This window comes from Cupressus sempervirens, chromosome 10, assembly GCF_028749045.1.
Source record: "Cupressus sempervirens isolate cs-2001-9-10 chromosome 10, ASM2874904v1, whole genome shotgun sequence".
In the NCBI taxonomy this organism is placed as follows: domain Eukaryota; kingdom Viridiplantae; phylum Streptophyta; class Pinopsida; order Cupressales; family Cupressaceae; genus Cupressus; species Cupressus sempervirens.
In genome coordinates this window covers 431,678,710-431,706,002 of record NC_143127.1, presented here as the reverse complement: position 1 = coordinate 431,706,002, position 27,293 = coordinate 431,678,710, and the positions used below count along the sequence as shown (strand labels likewise).

The window sequence follows — 27,293 nt, the reverse complement described above, 5'->3', positions numbered from 1 at the left end:
AATTTTAGAAAATTGGTTATCTTTAATTTTACATCTTTGTCTTATATTGTTATACATCTTTTCATAACTAGCGTTTTAAATACCACATGTATAGTATATACACCTCCCCATCCCCCTCTTATCCCCCACCATCTCCCCATCATCCCCAATTTGAAGCCCCTCTAACCCCCCTACTCGGAAACTTGTTTCCCGTCCCCAAAGCAATGTAACTATGATATTAATACGAGTGTTTTTAGGAGTGGTTGGGTTTTCCCTTTAGGGAGGGTTTTCCTTAGAGTATCTCTGGTGTTTTGATTTATTTGTTATTTGTTTTACTCTACTCTAGTTTGTAATTTTTAACATAAACTTGAAGGAATAGTAAATTATGCCCTCGAGAAGTCTGACCCTACCAATTCTACATATATTTTCCTTCATAAGCCTTACCCCAATCTGACACCAATATAAAACAAGTTGTAGCTAAAATAGCCAATAACGAAAAAAAATTGGATTATTTGATAGAGCCATATTTACTATAGGTTCGGATATTTTGAATATGAACACAACACAATGTATTACTTCTAATAGAGCTACAATATAATAAATAGATTTGAGACAAGATGTACGAGATTAGGTTAAAAGATTATTTGAAAATGCACTTAAAGTCAGACTCAATCTCAATAGAACAACAACACATCACATAATATGCATCTTTATTGTTCTACAACTTATCTGTACTTAAAACGGTTTAGTTGATAAAAATTTGTTTCCGTGCACCACCTGTGAATCTATTTATCCTGCAAGTTTCTTAAAATGTGATTATGAAAGATTGTCTCTTAGTATTTTTTAATTCAAAGATCTGCCAAAATGGGGTACTGTACACTGGCATGACATGATGAGAGGCAAGCATTCAACCAGTTTCTTGCTCAAATTCATCTCCTTCACTCTCGTCTGCATTGTCAGCTTCTTCATCATCAGGTTCACCTTCATATTCTTCTTGATCGTTGTCCATAATCCTTCCAAGGATAGGCAGATTACTATTTGCATTTCTTATTTCCGCCAACTGTAAGCAGCAGAAACACTATAAGGGAAATAAACTGGTATGTCTAAACTGTAGAACTAAGTATACTGCATGGCATGATATAAGAAGGTACTAACTAAAATCATCGTGATTCAGTTGCATAGCAAAAACAGGCACATCTAAAACCAGTTCAAACCTAATCTCAAGGTGAACTCAGTGTTCGTTGTGAAAAAGAACAGCTAAATCTATCTTGTTGTAAATGAATTATCCAGTTGCAAAAGGAAATATAATAGAATTTGTTTCTGTAAAAAGATCCCAATGTTTTTCCTCACGAGAAGCAATTCTAAGAGCTTGCGCAACTTGTAACCATATGTTACAATATTCTCTCTAAACACACCACCACAGGATAAAGCAATGACCTCAACGAAACATTTGTGTAGTTGAGCCCGAAATTATGTCCTAACACTGCTTAATGTCTAGGTCAACAAAGGAAACAGAAAATTGCCATCTCTAATTTCACAGCTTAATAAACAGATAAGGCAACAAAGGAAACGGAAAATTGCCATCTCTAATTTCACAGCTTAATAACAATCGATAAGGCAACAAAGGAAATGAAGACTTGTCAGATCTGATTTGACAATGTCCACACACGCAGTCCAAGAATTGTGTGCCTTTCAAGGCTTTGTCCAATTACAATTAAGCCTGCCTTTCAATAATTTGTAAACCTGTGCATAGGCAAAGGGAATATTTAAAACATGCAAAACAAATGTATCTCACTTCAAAAGTTTGCAGGGGTAAAGGGAAAAAGGAAATGAGAAGCTACAAAGCATTCTACCAATAAACTGTCCCAGCATGCAAAAAACAGAAGACTGATTTCAGATACAAAGGCGATGAATGGGCAAAGTAGCATAAAATTGGCACCTAGTGAAGCAGAGCAAGATTTCAAAGACTAGTATATGCACGACAATAACAATCCCAAGCACACAGCAAAGCATTGTGAAAGAACCAAGTCTGAGCCCCAGTTATTAAGCCGAGAGGCTTTCTACAGTGGCAGCAATCTTCAATGTAAACATTTTTCATTTTAAAAAAATTTGACGTTCATTTAAATGTCAGAAAAACAAAATAGAAATAGACTAAATATAATTATAATTAAAATTGCGAAAATTGCAGAGAGGAAATGGAAGTAAAAATGAGGCAGATCAAGAGTCTCGAATCATTTCCTCATGCCTCTTGGGCTTACATAAATATGCAATGATGAAAATTATGGGATTATGAAAATAGATGCCTCGAGAAGGATACTGGCTTATTTTATATATATATAAGCTAATATATTTTTCCTCCACATTTGAGAAACCAATAAAAATATAAATAATCTTTCAAGAGATGGTACAAATGTATGAAATTCACAAAGTAGCATTACCTTTATCTGTGCTAATATTAAGTAGGGATCAAGAGATCAAGGCTGAACTCATTGAGGTTGTGATGTTAAATCTCTGAAAGGTTTAACAAATAACTCAACTTCTGCAATCTAGAAAGTACAGGAGCCAAATATACACATAAACTAAGGAAAATCAAAGGGAAACAACAGAAGAATGAAAGAGCAATGGGTACAGGATGGTTGACTGCTGAGTCCTCCATTCATGTCAATACATTGGATATCCAACATTTCATTTTCAATTTAAGGCAGACCATGCTTTCACACATGATTTGTGAAGCTACCTACTTATTGACCTTGAAGCACAGTATAATAAATGTCTAATTTTATCTTCCCCTTAGCTCATGGGCTTCCATATGCTTGGAATATGAATGATAAAAAGACTATTTCACTGGTTACTAAAATTATGGCAGCTTTAGTTATATAGTAAATGCCATCAAAACCACTTTGCCAGTTGCATTCACCACCACCCATTCCTATCACTTTTTTAATTTTTATACAGTTCTAAGTTTTGGGTTATATATAATTGACTACGAGTCAAATATTACTGTCATGCCAAGGGGCAATCTATTATGGGACTTGGTGTGAGGTTGAAGGCTGTAACAGATATTCACTTAGGTGAATAAAAATTTATCATACACTGGAGACTGCACTTTTTAGACCCATTTTCAATGGAAGTGGAGCCTGTGAAAGTTTCATTTATACCAAATTGTCAAAAAATAACTTAAAATTATTACCATAACAAACATAAGAAACTACTTTGAAGAGTCTTTCCACTTGCATGCAGAAAATGTGAATATATACGATGTACATAGCTATATAAAGGTAGAATGATAAAATTATTAATTATGGTGAGAAAAAAAAGATGGGCACCTTAAGGTTAATGTCTTTCAGCATTTTAACAATTATTTAAATATATCTGAGCTGGTTATTGTTCATAATTACCATTAAACTCCATTATAGCAACATGCACTACATCTACATTCTCATTCCTGTAGGCCATACCTATAATTTCTGGTGACTGCATGTATGTATATAATGTATTATTAGATCCTGATTGAGCCTGATTAAGGAAGCTATTTCCCACATTCCCATTGCTGTAGGCTGTACCTATAATTTTAAATTTTTTGGTGACCACATGTATATATATAATATATTATTACATCTTGATTAAGGAAGTTATTTTCCATGGGTTGGAAAGTTATATTAGTTAACCTCATTATCTGCATGATTATAGTCTAAGTTGCCAGTTCAGGTATGGGTTTACCATATGGCTAATTTTGTTAGGTATGGCCCTAAATATTTTTTCCCCAGGTTCAGTACTTCTGGGCATGCCCATACCTACACACACACATTATATGCCTCCAGACAAGTGAATCTAGAGAAAAAAAATCCACTGCAATGCAAACCCAAACTGAATCCACATGTAAACTCATAAATTCATAATTTACAACAAAAAACAAACTCACAAGAATGCATCTTTCACCACTTACAAGCATGCACCTGTACTGTTGAAGTTTTTCTTATCTTTTAACTCCCGTTTTCTATAATAGGTACACACCTATATCACACCTATATATGTGCATAAAAAAATCTACAACCTATTTTACTTTTATCAGATTATTCGTGCAATAATATATTAAGTTTATGTCATAATGATAAAAGTAAAAACAATAAGTTTCTTATATTTAGTGCACCCTTTACAAACCACCTTCAAACTATATGAGTTGTCAAACTCAAAATGTTTGATATGACACAAATTTGAACATTTTTCAATAGTACTAAAACTTAATTCTCTTTTTCTAGTTTCATACAAACATATTATAAAACTGGAAGTCTGAATTTTATTGACAAAGGAAAACAAAGACTACTAAAATCTGAAATCATAATTATCAGTTGCCACACGGAGGTGATTCTGAAACTCCAAGAGTTGCAGTGAATTTTCATCATCGTGGATATTTGATAATTGCAAGTAAGAATATGTAATGCTCTTTCCATGTGCAGTTTGCTATTTCAGTGTTCTTCTAGTGTCTTGATGATTTATAGGGTGTATGGACCACTCACATGTCCGAGATGATGTTCCCCATCATGTAGACTTCTGGTATCATTGCATTGAGATGTGTGCCTGTTTGTGCAAGTCTCAAGCGAGGATGGACTCTTTCGTAATAAGAGTTCATGTGTAGTGTGTGACATAACCATTAAATGTGGATTAAATGTGATTATATGACCTTGTGATGTTTTGAGATATTAATTTTCATTTGAAACAAAATGATAATGTGATTTAGATCAGTTAAATCAGATGAATTTATATATGTTGTTGAAACCCATTGGCTGAATTTGCTATGCTTCAGCTATTATGAGGAGTCACAAATACATTTGACATTTGTGGAGTTATTAGAGGTAAAGCCATTCACTCACTTGCCTCCACAAGTCTGTTATAACCCAATGGTTGTTATATGCAACATGTCGCATTGGACCCTACATCGTAGTACTTGGTAGAGTAAAACTTCACTTTTCTTTTGTTTAGTAATTACGTCAATATCGTGATTGCTAGCATTCTGGAAGCCCTGATCCCTATGTAGACAACCAGTAGAGAGTGTATTACTGCTAATTTGCATTTTTCATGAATTAATGTGCAATAATGAGTTTTATGGTCAAACAGTATCTGTATTTTTTGTAAATAAATGCTAGAACGGGCTTGTACAGTCTTCAATGAAGGATTATAAGTTGTGTGCTAGTAGGCAAGAGCCTATAACAAAATGGTAAATTGTGAGCCTCTTATCGAAGAGGTCTTGGGTTCGAATCTACTCATGCTTAATAAAATAATAATTAATAATATTACATAATAATTAATCTTGGCTTCGACCTCTTACCGATAAAACAAAAATAAAATAAAGTTGTGTGCTAGAGAAAATGTTTAAAATGTTTGTTTTGGGTCCAAGGCTGAATCAAGTGAAAAGGAATTATTTTATTTCAAAATTATGTTAAAGGGTTTGGGGGTTAGAGAACAATTTTACAGAGTCTATTTTTGAAAAATGGTGCAAAAACCGTCTGGCTGCGAGGTTTTCACACCATCACTCCATTGCAAATGGGGACCCTTCTTTTTGCTTGTAGTCATTAGTTTTTGGCAATTAAGGTAGCAATTCAAAGCTCAGAAGCTTGAGAAAGGGTTGAGTAATCCAGTTGTTGAGTTACGAGTGAAAATTAGAATGTTGAAAATTAAGCTTCTTCTGGATCAAGTTGCAGTGGGTTGAGATAAAAATCCTAAGTGGACTAATATTTTGGCCAGTCAAATATTCCAAAATATATTATAAAGGCATGTTTTATGCATGATGGCTTTAAGGCCCTTGTAAAAATTGACCTTCCATACTTAAAATGTGAAAAAAACTAATGAAAATTAATTTTTCCTTATAAAAATGCATAAAATCCAGTTGAAATAGAATTTCCTCACTTAAAAGGATAAAAATCAGTATGGAATTTGAAATTCCTCGATTAAAATCATGAAATCCAGATGGATGAAGAATTTCCTCACTTAAAGAGATATTTGTGATAAATAAATTTAAAAAATAAAAAAAGAAAAAAAGTGAAGAGTCCAGATGCAGATCAGTTTTCCCCTTGGACTTAGAAACTTGTAAGGCCATTACCTTGTCCATATGGATGTGTGTTTTTTCATTTGTCCCCATGGAGATGACTTTTCTTGCCTCCAAAACTTGGAAAATTTATGAGCTCCGACATCAGGAAAGTCCCTATGGAATATGAATTTCCCTTGTCCAGATGAACATAGAAACTCCCAAATATAGAACACAGAATCACTACTACGAGGGGGATGAATTAATAGTAATTAAATTTAGACTGACTTTTAAGATTCAACCCAACTGCAACTGATTACTTCAGTTTATTTGTTTGCAGTTAGGCATCAAATAAAAACATAAAAAGTCATCAGAAGAATCAAGAAGACACAAGAAGTGATGCACAAGAATAGGACATAGAAACCCAATGCAGGAGAAAACCACGGTGCTAGGATCTACTGTCCTAATCCAGCCTCACTAATCTTCAAAATGATTACAACTTTAAGGGCTCCAACCCTTAGGAGCATCAACCCCAATTCTTAGAGCAACAACTCTTTCTAAATATGAGCACCCACTCAACCAAAATGAACCCCAACCCAGTTACAACACATGAGAATCAGATTATATCTCAAGTCACGTAGTAAAACATTTTGAAACAACCTTTGAGAAATGAACTGAGATTCTGATGTCCATGCAAATCTGATTTAGATGGAATTACATCCAAGTATTTGGGTATTAGATGCCTGATCAGATTTGATATTGAGATTGATTCCATGCAAGTGTTTGGGTATAGGAAGGCGAGTTGAAGCAGAATTAATAAGAAACAATGAAGTTTTGGAAGGATGGAAGGAAATGAAGCGTAAAGTATATTTGGTGGAAATCCTCTAACCAGAGGATTCCCACCATGGAAATACTCTAAGCTCAGGATTTCCACCAATTGAATCCTCTCTCCAAAGGACTCCCACCACATTAATCCTCCCAAGCCCAAAATTCCACCACCCTCTAAGCCATTCAAAATCTGGTCTAAGGCTTGAACTCAACATCATGAGTAAAAATAAAGCACGAAATTGTTAAGGAATGTTGAAATGACATAAGTTTTGAGGATTTTCACATTTGGTGGAAATCCTCTAACCAAAGGATTCCCACTGTGGAAATCCCCTCTCTAGAGGATTCCCACCACCTTAATCCTCTCAAACCAAAATTTCCCACTTTCCACTTCACACCAAAATGAATTTCAAAAAAGTGTTATAGGTAAAAGATGTTGAGTTGAGATGAAATTGATTGACAACAATGAAGGTTTGGAAAGTTTTAAGGCAAAGAAGGGCTAGCTTGTAATGTCCCCTTTTTCTGGGACATTATAATTTTGTGTGCCCAGCTCACTTTGCCTAGGTTTCGAGGGCGAAAAGGTTCTTTACAGGGTTCAATTTGAGATTTGGCATAGACATTTCCAATTTTAGACCCATCGGAGTAGTTTTGGCAAGTTGTCCGGATACTTACTATTTTTAGTAAGTAAACAAAGTACAATATATTCGGTACCTCAGTGTTGCTTTGGAAGCATCTCGCCGAGAGCTTTCCAACGAGCTATTGCATGTGATTATCTGAGTTCATTTGGTCAGCTATTTTAATGCCTGATGATTATATGGTTCCCTGACTAAGTGACTATTAAAGTCATTTAACTCGTCACTTTATTTTTAAAAGTTACTATGTTCACTTAAGTGACTAAAAGACAAAAAATGTGCTTTATCCCACATTGCTTAAAAGAGCGTGCATCACATTGGGAAAAGTAATAAAGGTACAACAAGCTCCACACGTGAGGATATATATGAAGAATATAATATTCTAAACAAATATTAAATCTGGGAGCTGGAAACAGTTGCTAGTTATTTCTTCTAAGACGCAAACCCTTGAATAAGTATTTCAAAGTTGGACGCAAACCTAGCCTTCTCACAGGTTAATCTACATTTCCAATCTGATTGTTATTTCTGTTTATAAGATTGGATTTTATGGATTGTTGCACGTTATTGTATTGCTGTTGTAAAATACAGAAACGCTTTAGATGGTTATCTGAGTTAACTCCTGGTTTATATATGCATTTTTTGAACATTGGAGGAATTAACAAAGTTTTTCTGAGTTTAATTGTATGAAATCTGCTGATTTGAAATCGTTATAAATTCTGAAATTTATATTGGATATTGGTTTACTGTTTGGATTTAAATCTGCAAATACATATATCTCGAGTTTTTGGTATAATATCCGAAAAGAGATATTTCAGTGGTATCAGAGCTGGTCTTCCTGCCAGCCTGTGAAATAGTATCCAGGAGCAGATATTGTCTTGAGTGAATGGTGTTGGGCATTAATCGGCAAAAACAAATAAGTGTAGTGTTATTTGAAGTCATCGCTAGTATACAATCAGGAAGTGGTCAAGTTGCTCGTAGGCGTATGGGAATGGACAATGCAAGTAGTTAGCTGGGCACTAAAAACTCTAAGAGCATTGAACTACTCTAGTCGCAGGTAATACGCGAGCAGTGTCCCGAAAAACATTATATTCTCCTTGTGCTGCAGACACACCTATTGGAACAGGTAGTTCGTGTTGAAGGAGGGTCGAGGTGATTAAGTTGTCGAGACAGGTGTTATTCTGCGCGAGTTTGGGTCTGCGCACATTACCAAACGGCAGCTACCACGGCAGACAGGGTTACATTACTATCATCGCGGGCCGTGGAGAGAACAAACGTCAGTGAATAGGAATCAGGCCACTGGAAAATCAGTGTACAGAAGCCAACATTGGTGCTAATAGTCTCGGCTGCGGCTCACGGGTTTGTCCACAAATTCGTTTCCTTTCCATACTGATGGGCTGAGCTGGTAACGTATAGCCATCACCCTGCACGTGACATTCAAATGCCCAGTTACTATCACCTTGCTTGTGTAGGAAGGAGAATAGTTACAAGGAAGGAGTCTGCATATTGCTGTTCAAAGGATTATTCCGGAACTGAGTCCTATACAGGTATGAAAGTGCAACTGAAGTGCCATACGAGTCTGCAGATATCAAGGGAGTGCCAAACAGGTCTGCAAACAACTGTAGGTATCTTTATTTGCCAAAAGTTATATTGTATTGGACTGAAATCATTTTATAAGCAACGTCCGGATTTACCTCTGCTGTCATTTATCTAAGTTTCCTGTGTATTATTCTGAGATTTCAAACATTGGTAGTACCAGACATTGCAAACATTAATTTAACTGGTGTAATTGTTCTGAGTTTTCCTCCATAACCATTGTTTTCAAAAGTCTGCAAGTGGTTTGAATTTTTAGTACATCAGAATTTGGTAGAACCTACATACAGTGGGTAACAGGACTGCTTCAAGAGGTCTGAGAACTGTTTGACCAAATTCCAGTTATCATACAGAATCAGAAAACAATATTTATTCTGGAAACTACATCACGTTTTCCATTCAGCAAGAAGTGATTCCATTATCATCAAACCAAATCTGACTATTTCTTCAAGTCACGACAGCAAGGTTCGGGTCTGAATATTAAGTTAAAGTCAAAACAAATTGACAGCAAAAATTGCACAATGGACATCATAAAATGCAGCGAGTGATGGAATTTCTGATCAGTTTAGGTGAGATCAATAAGGGGTCAGAATTTGTGAAGTTTAATTACTGTGATTGGCATTGAGTCGCAAGCAGATTCAGGAAGCTGGACGGTGTCATCTATATTTCGCAGGGGCATATCCCAGTGCAGGTCATCCCCAGGTGATAGTTTAGTAGCTATTTAATATGCAGCAGTACAACAGATCTTGATCAGTCTTTCAATACAAGCATAGAAAGACAGGAAGGTTTGAAGATGCAAAACTCGAGAACATGGCTACAACAAACCTTCAAAAAAAATAACAATTCAAGGTACTCTCGTGATGGGCAAGTCAAAGATCCTGATGAACGTAAAACTAAAGTGAGAAGACTGTACAATGTTTATAACAAATTTCCGTCCAAGCTTCAAGAAGAATTACCCTTCTTAATTATGTGGACTTTCAGCTAGAACTGCAAAACAAGGTGGATATAATGAGAAACAAATATTATGAATTGGCTCGAGATCTCCTTGCAGAGGACAAGTACAAAAATTTACATAAGGAAGCCATTGATCAACTTGATAACAGTACTAAACGGAAAGAGGAACAAGAGGTCCTTATAGTATCTAGAAGCCTCTATGATGAATTCCCAGCAGTTAGTGACCATCATACAGCTGACCTTATGGAGAGCAAAAATCAGACCTTAGACAACGAATTAGAGAATTCATTTGATGACAATGAATCCCAAAATCATGATGTGGATGGACACGTAATCACCTTGGAAGTGGAAGAGCGAGAAGATACTGTTATATCAGCAGCTTCTACCCCACCAGTTGAGCCATCCTATGAGGTGCATAGCAACAGAACCTTAGAGACTGAGGTGTGCCTAGATGATAGCATACACGATGTTGCTTATCATATGGTGAGTGACATTGATTCAGCCTCATATCATAGTGCAGATGACAAATTGGAAGATTTGTGTGGGAAGGTTTTGTCACAAGGAGATCATCATTTAGCAAGTCAATTGAAGGTTAATGACAGGATGGTTGCCACAACCATTAAGCATTTTGATGTTGCTCGTCAAATGTTGGCCACCTATGGTTGGGGTACTCCCTTGACAAATGAGCATGGTGATCATGTTTTTTCCTAAGTCACAAGGTTTGAGTTCGAGTTCGAGTTCGACAACTATGAAGTTCGAATGAAGTTCGACAAGTTAAAAAAATAAAAAAAAAATTCGACATAAAATTCGCCTTATAGAACTTTAAAATATATATATATATAAAAGCTATTTATTATTATTATATATTTATGAGTTTCATGCAAAGAATAATTACATGTTTATGGGTTTATTTATTATTATTATTATTATTATTATTATTATTATATATTTATTATTATTATAATAATATATTTATGAATTTATTTATTAGTATTTTTATATGTCTAATTTATTTATTATTATAATGTTATTTATTATTAAAATTTCCGTTTGCTTAAAAAATAATAAAAACAATCTTATTATAAACTCTATTATTATATGAATCACCAACTCAGCCCCTTATAATATAGTTTATACAAATCATAAAAAAAAAAGAAAAAAAGTATAACCTTATCATAAACTATTAAAATAATATAAACTATATTTATTCTTATACTTTCGTTTACAAATCATATTTTGTTATTATAATAGTAATATTGTTATCAATTATTACAAAACTAAACCGATACATGAAAAATGGAGTTCCGACGACCTCAATCCCGCTGGAGCCAACGCAAACCAACTGTCGACCATGCTGGACGCAGACGCAACCCCACTGTCGCCCATGCTCGACACAGCAAAACGAAGACGCAGGCACAGTCGAAAATGTAGAACCGTTTTGTCGTAGCTGCGATAGCAAATACAATCGTTTTTGTCCAGCCAAGCTTCAAACGGTTGCACTTTTAGCAGACGAATGGCATGGTTTCACAAATTTTTTCTAGAAAACCCTACAAAGCAATTCCGTACGAATTAATGACGAACATGAACGAATTTTTAACATTGGTTATGGGTTCACCGAATTCCGAATTTGAAGTTGAAAATTCGGCAAACCCTGTGACTTAGGTTTTTTCCCTTGCAAAGATACATGCACTCCGAGAAGTGATTGGAATAATGAAACAAAATTACATACAACTACTTGCAGATAGAGATTTTCTTCTCGAGTGGGATTGCATTTGTTATGTTGCATTGCAGCGAAACGAGGAGAAGGTTGATAAACTCACTTATGAGCTTGAGGTGACTATGGACTCTTTGCAGAGTGCTTAGTTGGCCCTTCAAGAGTCACAATTACAGATTGAGAAGCTTACAAAGGAGTTGAGTTTGGCACAGTCTCCACCAACTGCAGATATAGTACAGTTACATATAGAGGCTACATACAGAGGCAATTGATAAGAATTTTATATCCATGGGTTGTAGTAAGGATGTGGTTACATCTATCACAAATATTTCAGCTGGGATGAGTACCTTGGTGTAGAACAGTAGAGAACCACTAGTTGTATCAAGTTCTCCTGAGGTTAGTGTCGTGACAATTGATACAGGACAATTTACTGGTAGCTCTTGTGTCACAATGGTGGATTCTCCTAAGAGTTGTGTGGTAGTACACGATGCTTCTACGTCATCTACGCAAGCCATTCGCAGAGTGTCATCTGGTCGGGAGTATAGCTCTCATGTTGATTTGTTTCCATCTCCTGGAAGCAAATCTGTCACTTCATTCCATGCAGCTGATTTTGGATGTTGACTTGTTGATTTTCAGAGTCAAAGGGATCAGCTGCTTGATTCAAGTGTTTTTAGTGATGAGCCCTTGACAAAGGTTGGAGCATTTTACTGCGAATACACGGTGAGGAGTGCTCATCATTTTTCTTTTGACCCACACATGGAGGACTTGATGATGCATCGGTGTGGATTGGTTCCAAAATTATATCTACCTTTGTGGGATGGGTATTCACCATTTTCGGAAGATGGGATAAGTGGATGCAAGCATCCAACTCGATTGTTTGTAGGGGATTACTTGCAGGGAAAACTATCAATTAAACATCATGTTGATATGTATCCAACATGGTTTGCTTCTTCTATGTCACAAAGTTCTCTTATGGGTACATGGTTACAGGACGACTATGGTGTCAGTTGGCATGATGGTTTGGTTAGTTATCACATCCATAGGAGTTTAGCGAGAGCTGTAGAGAGATGTTGTGTTATAGACGCTACTAGGTATTTTTATCTCTATATGGTGAATGGATGTGGGGTTCGATTGTTTTGGGATCCAAGTGGCGATAGGTTTGACATGATGTATTGGTTGATCGAGGATCCACGTGTTAATAGTGTCTTACATCTGGTGGATTATGTTGTGTTGTTACACAATTACAGGACTATGATCTGTGTGTTTCAACCTTCTGACACATCAGAGTTCCAGAGATTAGGATTACTCTGTTTCCATCAGGGTGATATAGTGGTGGAGTTAGATTGGCCGGATCTGCCATTGTCATTGGTACATATATTGCCGAAGTGGTACAGTGGTGCAGATATTAGGAGAGTGGGTTAGTGGTATCTCAGACAACGCACAAGTTCTCACTTGGGATCCAGGGGGAGCATCCTTAGGTATTGTCTTTTATCGGGGAGCTAGGAGGAGAGTTTGGGTGTTATCATCTTGTGGTGGATATTGGTATATTGCCGAGCTCCCATCTTCACTTGACCGTAGAGACTTGCAAGGTCACTTATGGAGTGAGACATTCATCCTGACTGAGGGTATTGGTACACAAAGCAACAGCATAGGGCAGATGGTGTCCCTTAATGGTGAACCTTGGGATCTTGGCATTCAGTTATTTGGCACATCGATTCTGCTTGTACTGTTTCACCATTCGGGATTTGGGATGATGCATGCCAGGTTACATCGGCTTAGGAGTAGAATCTCATTCTCAAGGCGCGTATGGGATCCTGGCATTTGATTTCTACAAGTATGAGCGGATTGCTTGAGGGCCAGCAATCTTTGAGAGGGGAGGCTTTGTAATGTCCCCTTTTTCTGGGACATTATAATTCTGTGTGGCCAACTCACTTCACCTAGGTTTCGAGGGTGAAAAGGTTCTTTACAAGGTTTAGTTCGAGATTTGGCATAGACATTTCCAGTTCCAGACCCATCGGAGCAGTTTTGGCAAGTTGTTCGGATACTTACTATTTTTAGTAAGTAAACAGAGCACAATATATTCAGTACCTTAGTGTTGCTTTGGAAGCGTCTCGCCGAAAGCTTCCCAACGAGCTATTGCATGTGATTATTTGAGTTCATTTGGTCAGCTATTTTAATGCCTAATGATTATATGGTTTCCTCACTAAGTGACTATTAAAGTCATTTAACTTGTCACTTTATTTTTAAAAGTTACTATGTTCACTTAAGTGACTAAAGGACAAAAAATGTGCTTTATCCCACATTGCTTAAAAGAGCGTGCATTACATTGGGAAAAGTAATAAAGGTACAAAAAGCTCCACACGTGAGGATATATATGAAGAATATAATATTCTAAACAAATATTAAATCTGGGAGCTGGAAACAGTTGCTGGTTATTTCTTCTAGGACGCAAACCCTTGAAGAATTATTTCAAGGTTGGACGCAAACCTAGCCTTCTCACAGGTTAATCTACATTTCCAATCTGATTGTTATTTCTGTTTATAAGATTGGATTTTTTGGATTATTGCACGTTATTGTATTGCTGTTGTAAAATACAATAACGCTTTAGATGGTTATCTGAGTTAACTCCTGGTTTATATATGCATTTTCTAAACATTGGAGGAATTAACAAAGTTTTTCTGAGTTTAATTGTATGAAATCTGCTGATTTGAAATCGTTATAAATTCTGGAATTTATATTGGATATTGGTTTACTGTTTGGATTTAAATCTGCAAGTACATATATCTCGGGTTTTTGGTATAATATCCAGAAAGGGATATTACATAGCTCATGTCTGGTGGAAATCCTTTGACCAGAGGATTTCGATTGTGGAAATCCTCTATTTATAGGATTCCCACAGCCTTAATCCTCTCTAACCAAAATCCCCCCCCCCTCCTTTTTAAACTCTGTGTCGAGATTGATTCCATGCAAGTGTTTGGGTATAGGAAGGCGAGTTGAAGTGAATTAATGAGAAAAGATGATGTTTTAGAAGGATGGAAGGAAATGAAGCGCAAAGTATATTTGGTGGAAATAGTCTAACAAGAGAATTCCCACCGTGGAAATCCTCTAAGCTTAGGACTTCCACCAATGGAATCCTCCGACGTCGAGAATTCCATCACTCCAACTTTTTAATTCCAAACAAGAGTTGAAGATGAGGGATGCTACTTAGGGAGAGATTTAATGATAACGAGATAATTGTTTGAAATTATTGTAGAAAAGGGCAAAATCATTTTTGGTGGGAATCCTCCTGACTTAGTATTTCCCCCTTTCCCTTTAGCCTTATTTTCCTTGTGTAAATGAAAGACAAATCAAATGGGCAGATTGGAGAGTTGGGAGAGGAATGAATTTTAATGCTAAGAGACTAAAATTGTTATGAATTTTTATCGTGCTTGGTGGAAGTCCTCTCTCCAGAGGATTCCCACTATGGAAATCCTCTTGCATTAGGATTTCAACTTGAGAACGTTTTCTTCAAAACATTTAGAAATACCTGAGACATTGGTCATTGCAAGAAGATAGAAAACCATAATCTTAAATAAGAGAAATCTATTTTGTTTATTATTGATATGATTTTATTTTCAGATTTTTTTCACAGACTTAATGCTTTTCTCCTTTGGTTTGCAAGGTGAATTCAAGAAGGAAACGTTAGAGGGCAAGGTGATGATCAAGGCCTCAAAACTTCAAGCGGATACTACAAGGAGATGGCTCAAGCTCAAGGACTCGAGTGAGAAGGAAAGATTCATGTTCAAGCTATCAACTCACAAATTCAAATTGGAATCAAGAGGAAATCTAGGAAAGCATAGAAGATCCAACTACATGAGAACATGTTCAAGGAGAATCAAGCAAGATCAAGTTCATTGGTTCACGAAGATGCAAGTGATTCAAGCCAATTCAATGAGGAAAATTCAAAGGATGGACAACATCTCAGATGTTAAGAGATACTTTTGCATTTTTAACAAACACCTACAAGCTAATGCTCCAAGCACGGGATAAAGATGATGATGTGGCCATTGTTTGTCTCCTCCAATAAGAAAATTCCATTTCCAAACATAGTCAATCAAATCATGCCAAGTGTATTATTTTCTCATTGGTTGGAATATTCATTGTAATATTCTCATTGACCCATAAATTGGTACCTTCATGATATAAGTAGAGAACTAGGAGATTAGAGTACTCTAGCTAAGGGAGAGACTTGATGAAGTTGTTGTCATAATGCTTGTTAGAGAAATTGATAATTCATTGTTGGTTTTTCATGGTGGATTACTTAATATTGCTTTGTACTATTGCATGGTTTCCTCAATCTTTCACTTGGAGTAGATTCCTTTTCATGTTGGAGTAGCTTAGATGAATGGAAGTTATTATAGATGTTAATTTGCTTGACTCAAATAAATCCGGGCCACTAGCCTCTTGTTGATGGCAGTAGTGCCTTGTATGGTAAGCCAATGATTGAATGCACTTAACTTCAACTGATGTTGAATATTTAGTTTGCATCCATTTGATGGTATTAGAGAGGTGATATTGATTTGAAAACCATTCGAGTGTTCCTTAAAAGCTTGCACTAGGCAAGTGGAGTCACCAGCAAGATTACATCTAGTAGAGTCTATATGATTCCTTGCATTTGCAGTTAGGAATAGAAGTTAGCCTATTTAAGTTTGGGCTGAAGTGGAAAGGTTTGAAGATCAAAACTATATTTTCATTGCACGTTGTAAAGCCAAATCTATAAGAAAAAGAGTTGAAATCCATTGAATGAATAGTGTAAGTCCCTTTGAGATAAGCAACATATCACATCATAAAACGAAGAGAAGTCCATGATTAAGAAGGAACCTTGAAGTCATTTCATGATATTAATTTGCAAGCTTAGCATGAGAGATGACCTTCTATCAAGAGAGGATTGGTTATTTGATGTTTCTCCTCAAAACAATAAGCATCCGATTCTGAATGTTGTAGTGGAACAAAACTCACATCAACAGGATCCAAACAAATATTAAGATTCCCCTTTTGGTAATAAATGGACTCAAAAAAGAATGCAACTTGATTATAATCCTTATAGAAGTTGGTGAAAATTAATAAATAAAAAGGGAAATAAATTAAATATATGTTGCACAATTTTCAAGGTGGGTTTTTAATTCCACATTGGTTGGGTGAGTGAAACTCCAGTCTAAAACTTAGCAGCAATATGAGAATGCAAAAACAATGAAGGATTGGCTTTGAAGACCAACAGGAGCTAAGGAGAAAAGCCAAAGAGCTGGTAAAGAAATCGCCCAAAGCCAACAGGGCTGAAAATCAAACCTTGGAAGTTGAATACCAACCTTGACCAAAAATCAGATATGGTGTGGTTGCTGCTGTAGTCTTTTTTTACCTTCCAAAGATGGAATCCCTGAGGTAAGATAGAAATCCAAGCATGTTCTGATTTAAATCTGAGTTTTTCCCAAAGGAGGTCAATTTTGAGAAGAAGTTTTACAAATTTCTTCAACCACCAAATCTGTTCAAGGCTGATTGCAGGCTATACAAGAGGCAAATTCTGATTGTCAGTGACCAATTTGGAGTCAAGAAAGGGTTGTAGGTAATAGTTCTGCAGACCAAAGTACAAATTTTCTCAACCACCAAATTGTTCAAGGCTGATTGCAGGCTATATGAGAGGCAAATTCAGATTGTTGCTGACCAATTTGGAGGCAAGAAAGGGTTGTAGGTAAGAGTTCTGCAGAGCAAAGCCTGAAAATTGAAAATACCCTATACGGCACAATTTTTTTTGTAAAATCATAGAAAAGTCAATTAAATACATCCAGGTATAGTTGCAGGTTCTTTGGGAAGCAAAACTATAATTTAAAGATCAAGTTGAGGTATCCAAAGGGCTGAAAGAATTTTTTTGACAAAAGCTCAATTTTTATTGAAAAATTCCCAGGTTGTTTATGATCATCAAATCTGATCTACATTATTTGCAGACCTTTTTCGAGGTTAAGTCCAAGTTACAAGATCATCAGGGGGCAGATAAGGCATTTGTCCTCAGACTAAATCTGAAAACTACCTGAACAGGGGCAATTTTTGAATAAATAACAATAAATTCCTAACTTGCCCAATCACTTCAAGGACTACTGCTGAGTGTCAAGGTGTTGTCCTTGTGCAAAAATCATCAAACTTAAAGAGGGGTAAGTTTCAGACTTGTCTTCAGAAATCAGATTTACATCTTTTTGTTAGATGGTTTGTTATTTCATTTCTAATCCTTAAAACCTTAATTGCAATGAGCTCTAGTCATTTAATGGGATCATTTGCTGAAGTCACTAGTTCTAAGAATGGAGGGATGTCCAGACTTGTTCTCAAAATTTGTCTAAAAAACCAGTCTGATCCTAAGACGCGTTCCCTGTTATCAGGCCTCACAATGCATGTTTGGTGTAATATTTAGTCAAGTAGCGTATTGATTTCCATGTTTTTGGACATGTTGCAGGACTGTCCTCAGAATAATCAGAGTTTATGAATTAATGAAGAGGTCTGATACATGAATTTTAAAGTCTAAATATGTCGATTTAATCATGTTTTAATGTCATAACAATCTGATTGTACCGATTTGCAGACCATGTCTTCAGAATGTGTTCTCAAAAAATTTCAGATATCATGACTTCAAAATTTTGATTTCTCTAAGCTCGTAGCACCAAAGGGACTATTTTGTGCTCCTAAAGTAGTCTGCAAAATAAGCCCTACACGATATATCAATCAACTTTGACATTTGATATTATAAATGCACATGTGCTTCAGCTAATGAATTAAAGTGGGCATATACAGGGCATAGACTTCCCCTAATTTGCCAGGGATGAGTGTGCCCAAATATATAATTATCCCTGACAATGGTTAAAATACAGAATTAATCATAAGGCCAACTGATTCCCCTGGCCACAATTGTCGTTCCAGGATTGGGCAACAATCAGCAATTGCCATATTGCTTATTTTGTCTACCCGATTACAGGGTGGTAACAACCAGCTGCCTTGTTTAGTATGCTGAGATATGTGTTTTGGCTGTGCAGTTTATTTTGTGCTGTCCGTGTTGGTTGTCGGTCAGTGTATGAATTATTTAATGTGTAGTTGCATGTGGGATGGTGTCACCGCTTATTATGTTATTATATTTTTAATTGTTAGCAACTATTATGGAATTATATTATTCAAATATGTTATTATGAGCTTTAGTTTTAATTTTAGAAGTTTATTGTTGGACTTTATTTATCTTATAGTCTTTGAAAAGAGCCTTTACAATAGGAGAAAAAAGCCTTTCTCTTTTATGTTTTTATGCCTTGCATTCTCTTTCAATTATGGGGAATTGTTGAGAGAACCCTCGTGAAATTTGAATGTTGCTCATGGAGAATTTCAAAGGGAAGATCATTTTTCCTATGGATTCCTCGTGTTGAAAGATCCCTTCCCTCAAGTTTTTGTGGCATTTGGTGAGGAGTTTCTTCACTTATTGATATTTCTTAGTTTTCTTCAAAATGAGTTGACTTTCCTAATTTCTTTCCAAACCTTGTTTGGTTTTCAATTTAATGGGTTGGAATTTGGTTGAATATGCATGAAATTGTGAACTCCATTCCATTGCAAATTAGTTTGATGGATTTTAACGAAGATTTGATGTTTTCCTTCTCGTTTAGGAGAAATGAGGTTTTTTATGTTCTTATGCTGCCAGATTCAATTGGTTAAGTATTTTGATGTTTTGATTGAATATTTGTGATGTAAGAAGTGTGAGAACAAACTTTGATTGGTTAAGTACTTTGAAGTTTTGATTACATATTTCTGATGTGAAAAGTGTAAGAACAAATGGGCTTGTGCATACATATTTTTAGTTGGATGAGTTTAAAATTTTAGTGATTTTGGCTTGGTTAGCTCTATGCATCCATTCTTGTTTCAACTTAATTTGATCTCGTGAGAATATAGAAATTAGATTCGTGTTGCAATCCGCATCATGAGACCCTTTAGGGCCTGTTTGGTGACAAGCATAGGAATAGAAAATTAGAATAGGAAATAGGAATGGGAGTCAAAGTAGGGAATGGGAATGGAAAATGATAATCCCATTCCTGTTTGGTTCACCTAAAATCTATTTGAGAATTTGTTTGACAATCCTTCTGTTTATTCTGTAAATCTGTCAGGCAAGCAATGGCTTCTTTGACTTCTCTTTGCTGCAATGTTACACAAATTTCTTCTTTCCTACTCAACAAATCAATGAGCAACAGCTCCTCTAGATCTATGGCTTCTCTTTACCACTTCTTGCAATCAATATTTTTAGGGCTTTTCTAAAAAAATTGTACTTGTATGAAATTTGTTTCAAATTTTAAAGGGCTTTACTAATTCTTTCACGCATGTATAAAATCCATCAAATTTATGCCAACCATAACATTGTATTTTTCAATGTGAACATGAGGGCTCTGGATGGATTGCAAGGGCCTGTTTATGTGGGAACGAGATGAATGTTCAGACAGATTTCCCTATACGAGTTTGATCCCCCGAGAGCAAAGGAGAAGAGGGGATGTTGCGGGAGGAGGGAGAGAGTGGGGAAGGGCAAAGGAGAGCTAAGGATGTTGGTGAAGGAGGAAGAGGATTCCCATTGTAGAGTGTACAGCGATACCCGGTAAAGTGTGCCCTGGGGAGGGCTGTCCCGAAATATTTCTGCCTCTCGTTTTCAACTGCCCACTTGTTATTTGTACGAGTTTCTTTCCTCTAGAATAATTGAGTCAGACCCATCAATCCTGCGGTGAACTTTGCTTTGTTGTTTATCATTATCTTGGCGAACTTTACCCAGAAAGAGGATGAATAGGGATCTCTTTCTCGCTTCCGAAGCTAGTGATGTTGTTGCAATTCAAAGATTAGTACACGGCCAGAACAAGCATGATCTGCAAAGTGTTACTATCCCTGTTGATTCTGCTGTGGATCTTGCTATAACGAGAGGCCATCCGAATCCCTCTAATTTGGATGATGTTCTGCTTGGTCATACTTTCCAAGGAGATACTCCTCTGCATGTCGTTGCAAGGAAAGGCCATCTACAGCTTGTTCAATGGATTCTCATTGAGAAACCCTCTTTGGCTAAAGCTCAAAATGAGGATGGAAACACGCCGCTGCATGAAGCTGCTAAATGTGGAAGTACATATGTTGTCGAAGAATTTCTTAAAGCCAAACAGAATTCTAACTACTGTCTGAATATGTTGGGAGATTTCATCGAAGACAAGATAGACTCAGAGCGTATTGCCCTCAAACTGTTCTGTCAACGAATAATGGGCCTTAACAAAAATCGGTTCTCATTGCAGAGTATCAGGGTCAACCTCTCGCAAATCATGTCATTATTCTTATTCTTATTTTTTTGTTCCATCCATTTTGTGTTTCTGAAAGTGATGAAGAATCCTCTAGCCAAAAAATAAGTAATCCTATTCTCCATTCCAATAACTGATATTTTTGGGAATGGACTTATGCTCATTTTGGGCTAAAATGGGAATACGTATTCCTATTCCCCATTCCCATTCCACGCACCAAACAAAGAATTCAAAAATATATTATAATTCTCAATGACCATTCCCATCATATTCCAGCAACCAAACGAGCCCTTATGGACTTTGTTAATCATTCTTCTTGGGTATTTCCATTTGAGTTGTTTGGGATCATGACATGGTTTTTGCTTTGTGGCTTGGATGCAAATGGTTCTGATATGCATCCATTCGTAAATTAGAATGTGTTGTTGTAAATCTTGTATGAAAAATTATGGACGTTTTGATGTAACTTATGTGATTATATAGTTGGTATGACAATGGGATGTTTCGTGGTCTCCTTGATATTCTTGCTCTTGTTTTGGTTGCAATGGTAATCATGCCAGAAGCAATTTCCAAAAGGTGTATAACGTGGTATGGTCTTGGATATGCAATTGTATTGTATAATTTAATAGGTGTGTGTACCGTGTATATGTATCGTGTTATGTGTATCATTGGTGCCCTTGTAATAATCCTAAGATGGCACATGAGAATTATGAAGAATACAAATGAATCCACATCCTTGGTTTTGTAGGCCAATGGAGTGTATGTCGTGAGTAGTGTTGTCAATGTGCCTTGTAATATGGATGTTAATGCGATGTTGAGCATGTTATAATGTGCCTTGTTGTCTCCTTGTGGATAGCTCTTGACTATGTAATATCCTCCCCTGATTTGAACTTTGACTTGCAGAAATTTAACTTAAGGAATATTGTCAAACACTTTGTATGCAAACTCATAAAGCTGATTTCCTCAATAAATTGCTTTCCAATGAGTAGATTTACGAACAACTATGAAGTGACATTAAAATGCATAATACACATCATAACATTTTCACAAACACTTGGTACACATTCAATAGTATATAAAAAACCTGGAAACTCTTTCAATCTGCTAATAAAGGGTGATTTTTAAATGTAGATGTGCACTTACAGCTGCCTTAAAGGCTGCAACAACTATTCAGACTTGTATTCAACAATTATTATGCAAAATATCAAAATTTGACAGAAGAAACCTGGAATTAGTGGCCGTAGTATTTTGTAGATGTAGTCGGCCAGCCCTCCAAACTTCTAATCAGCCGGAAAAACAAGTAAACTTGATACCAACACTGTACACGCCGTACTGTAGCAAAATACTGTTCATGCCAACTGTAGCAAAAACTAACTTCAGATCTGCACCTCAAACCCTTGTAAATTTCTTTATGCAAACGCCCCAAATGAAACCCAGTGTGTTTCCTGAAGTGAAAACACCCTTGATCCTCCTAACTGTGTCTTCCAACAGCGAAGAGAATGCTAGCAAAGAGGGATTCCGTCCTCCAAGCCCGATAATCAAATATCCAGCAACATAACATTAATCTTCATCCAAGCATACAAAAAAAAGCTCTTCCATTTCTTTTATAGTGTTCTCACAAGAGCTCAATCATTCGTTTTCTCAATGTGGGATAAAACATAACTCCCTTTATGTACCTTATGTCTCCAATGTGTTATAAAAATAAAGAGAACTCTTTTAATTTAAATATTTCCCACAAACTATAGTCTATGCATTAATAAAGTTAAATATTTAAATTTAACTTTATAAAATGGCTTTATCAATGCATAACAAATCTTATCAATGATAAATAAGTCTTCCTGTCGATTTTAAACAATTACCATCGACATACCACTGTGACTGAATGTCCGGCCATGTCCAAGATGACTTACTATAAATAGTAAGTATGCCCAAAGTTGCCTCAGAACCCCTCAGAAAGACCTGCAACTGAAACTGTCTAGGCCAAATGGCCTCTAAGCCCCTTTAATGTCCTAGTTAGCCTACGGGACTGTGGGGAAATAGGCTAACGACAACATCATGCTATGAATGCTGGAAAGGGGACATTACAGTCCGCCCTTCCCAAAATTGCTTGTCCTCAAGCAATTTCAGCTCTGGATGCTGCAATATCTGCTCATTTTCCCAAGTAGCATCCTCGATAGGTAGGTTCCTCCACTTCACTAGATACTCCCCGATAGTCCTCCTGCGAAGCACCCTCTCCCTGGAGTCAAGTATGGCCTCGGGAACCAAGATAAGCTTTCCCTCATCATCAAGAGGTGGCAATACTACTGAAGGCACCACATTGTGACCCAATGCCTTCTTAAGGCGTGACACATGGAACACATTATGCACTTTACTGTCTGCAGGGAACTCCAACTCATAAGCTACTTTGCCCACTCTCCTGATTACTTTGAACGGTCCATAGTAGCGTGGTTTCAATTTCTCTGCTCCACTCTTCTTGAGAGAGGACTGTCTATACGGCTATAACATGAGGTACACCAATCTCCCAACTCAAAAGACCTCCCAACCCTATGCTGATCAACATATTGCTTCTGCTGATTTTGTGCCTTTTGCAAATTTTCCTTCAAGGATCGCATAATGTACTGACACTCCTGCAAAGTATCCTTGGCCTTAGGCACCCTACTGTCCCCAAATAACAAATCCAAAAAATTAGGAGCATCATACCCGTACAGTGCCATAAAAGGGGACATTTGAATAGACATATGGAAAGAGGTATTATAGCAGTACTCCCCTAAATGTAGCCACTTCACCCAAGCCTTCTGCTCTCCTGCAATGTAGTTTCGAAGGTACCCCTCAACCCATTTGTTCACTATCTCTGTCTGCCCATCAGTTTGGGGGTGGTAGCTGGTACTCGGAGTGAGCTCTGTTCCACATAACCTAAACAACTCCTGCCAAAAGTGGCTCATAAATCTGCTGTCTCTGTCACTGACTATGCTCCGTGGTATCCCATGTAGTCTGAATACTTCTTGAAAAAATAGTTCTGCTGTTTGTGCAGCTGAATATGTAGACGAAATTGCAAAGAAATATGCAAATTTCGTCAATCTGTCTACCACAACAAAGATACAATCCCGACCCTGTGCCTTGGGGAGGCCTGTGATAAAATCCATGGAAATGCTATCCCACTTCTTCTCTGGTATGGGTAGGGGCTGTAGTAAACCACCCGGAAAAGAATGTTCCTGTTTGTTCTGCTGACACACAGGGCATTCCCTAAAAAACTGAAGCACCTCTGATTTGAGTCCTTTCCAATGAAGCACTCTCTCACCTGCCGATATGTCTTAAAGAATCTGAGATGTCCTGCCATTGGTGAATCATGAAATGCCCTCAAAATCTTCTGCTTCATAGCAGACCCGGGTACTAAATAAATCCTTTCCTTGTAGATGATCAGATCATTTATGACAGTGTATCGACTATCTTGAATAGCTCCCTCAATAATGCTAGATGCCCAACTATCCTTAGCATATTCTGCCAAGATCATCTCTCTCCAATCATCCATGACTATCCCAACAGCAAGCAAATGAGGCCTTCTAGATAAAGCATCTGCAACAATATTTTTCTTTCCTTTGACATAGGCTATGTCGAAATCATAGGCCTGTAATTTACTCACCCGTTTTTGTTGCCTGTCATTAAGGTCCTTCTGTCCAAGGAAATGTTTCAAGCTATTATGATCTGTTTTTACTGTGAATCGGCTTCCCACTAAGTACTGCCTGAACTTAGCTAGCGCGTGCATGATTGCTAGCATCTCTTTGTCGTAGATGTTGTAGGTTCTCTCCACACCTCGTAATTTTCTACTCTCATATGCGATGGGATGTTTGTCTTGCATGAGAACAGCTCCTATGCCCTCTCCCGAGGCATCACACTGCAGCTCAAAAGGCCTGGTGAAATCTGGAATGGCTAAAACAAGACATGTACTCATCAGCTCCTTAAACCTGTCAAAACAATCCTGAGCCCTCTCTGACCACTTGAAACTATCTTTCCGTGTCAAATCTGTAAGTGGTGCTGCTATCTGTGAAAATCCCTTCACAAATCTGTGGTAGAACCCACAAAGCCCGAGAAATCCCTTGAGTTATGAAGTGTTCCTCGGTGGTGGCCAATCCAAAATGGCCCTGATCTTGTCTGGGTCAACCCGAACACTTCCTGCACTAATAATATGCCCTAGATAGAGCAACTTTGTCATCCCAAACTCACATTTACTCATCTTGGCATATAATGACTGCCTCTCTAGAATACTGAGCACTGTATCAATATGCTTCAAATGTTCCTCCCAAGTACGGCTGTATATCAGTATATCATCAAAAAATATCAACACAAACTTCCTCAACTGATCTCTGAACACTCTATTCATACAGGACTGGAAAGTGGCAGGGGCATTTGTCAACCCAAAGGGCATGACTAAGAACTCAAAATGTCCATAGTGGCATCTAAAAGCTGTCTTCTCCACATCCACCTCTCTAACCCGTATCTGATGGTAGCCGGATCTCAAATCAATCTTGGAGAAGTAGCATGCACCATGCAATTCATCAATAAGCTCGTCGATGCGCGGGATAGGGTATCGGTTCTTGATTGTCTTCTTGTTTAGCTCCCTATAATCAATGCACATCCTCATTGTACCATCCTTCTTCTTAACCAATACTACTGAAGAAGTGAAAGGACTTTTGCTTGGCCGTATGTGCCCCATGTCAATCAACTCCTTAATTGCCTTTTCTATTTCATCCTTATATCTCTTCGGATGGCGGTAAGGTGTGATGATAACTGGCTTAGCCCCTTCCTCTAATTCAATAACATGCTCGATTCCCCTATCCGGGGGTCTCCCTGGAGGTATCTCACCAAACACCTTAGTATGTTTGGTTATTATTTTTTGTACATCAGGTGGATACTCTAGTTTATGTTGCTCTGTCATCTCAGGCATTACTCTAAACTCTGCTGCCCACTGCACCTGATCATGTCTAAAGAAACTCTGCATCCGCTTGAGTGACACCACTCGAAGTCTCCCATCTGACAAACCTCTGAGCACTATCTTCTTACCATTTGCCTCAAACCTCATTTCCATTTTCTCAAGGTTAAATGTAAACTCTACCAGAGACTTCATCCAGTTCATCCCAAGCACCATATCCTGATCACCAATGTTGACCACAAAGAAATCTCCTGTCATGTCATAATCTCCCAAACGAAGCTGCAAGTTGGAGATTTTCTTGGTACATTCAATTTTGAAGCCATCGGCAACCATCACCTTAAATCCCCTATGCTCCTCTGTATGTAGCCCTCTGCGTGTCACAAACTTCTCATCAATGAAGTTATGTGTCGCCCCTGTATCAATGAGTGCCACAACTCTCTGTCCATCCAAGGTTCCCCTAACTCTGAAAGTGACGGCCTCCTGTATACTTGACAACTGAGCTATCGTGCTATCACCGCGTGCTTCCTCCTGTGAAGAACTATCATCATCTCCATCTGATTCGGATGACTGCTTTGAATCTCCATCTACTGACTCTTCGGCTGAAAAGTACTCCATCTGCTTAGCTTTTGCTTTCAATGGACACTTATGTGACAAATCCCAAGGCTCCCTGCAATGAAAACAAAGCTTCTTCTTCCTGAGATCATTAAGTGTCTCATTGTCCAACCTCTTACTTTCCTCCTTAGTTGGCTAAACCTCTTTATGAAAAGGTTTCCTGTCCTTATCTTTCCTTGAAGGGAAACTCTTTGCCTGGAATTTATTTTTTGAAGATGAAGAGGAATCCATGTCACGAGCTTTCTTAATGGCTTCCTGCAAAGTGGGAGGGTTGAGAGCTTTAATCCACCCTCTCAACGGATCAGCTAACCCATCCATAAATAGAACTAGTATCCTCCGTTCAGATACATCTGTTACTAACACTGCAAGTTTCTGAAACTCTGAAATGTATGTTTCCAATGATCCCCACTGTTTAAGCTGAGCTAACTCCTTGAAATGGAGTCCTGGATCCTTCCTATCAAAACGTTCAATCAGCCTCTCTGTAAACTCCACATATGAGGTAATGTGTGCATGTCCCATAGTGACCATACCATGATGCCACCACTCGTGTGCTAACCCATCCAGATGAATTGCTGCATACTTAATAGCTTCTTCCTCGGGCATAGGGTTCAATTGAAAGTATGTGTCAAGCTTTTGAACCCAAGCTCTTGCTGTAGACTTTCCTGAGCCATCATAATATGGTAACTCAAGTCTCCCTACTTTCTTCCGTAGCTCATAGCTCTAGTTC

At 37.4% G+C, this 27,293-nt stretch overlaps 1 protein-coding gene across 1 annotated transcript in view; it reads right to left on the bottom strand.

Annotated features, from left to right (window-relative positions):
• Nucleotides 1-653: 653 nt before the first annotated feature.
• Nucleotides 654-27,293, bottom strand: part of LOC149534573 (transcription termination factor) — a 38,189-nt gene continuing 11,549 nt past the window's right edge. Inside the window, exon 2 of the mRNA XM_089805621.1 lies at nucleotides 654-1,039. Coding sequence (XP_089661747.1) covers nucleotides 887-1,039 — 153 coding nt within the window. The 3' untranslated portion in view covers nucleotides 654-886. The remainder of the gene's footprint in view (nucleotides 1,040-27,293) is intronic.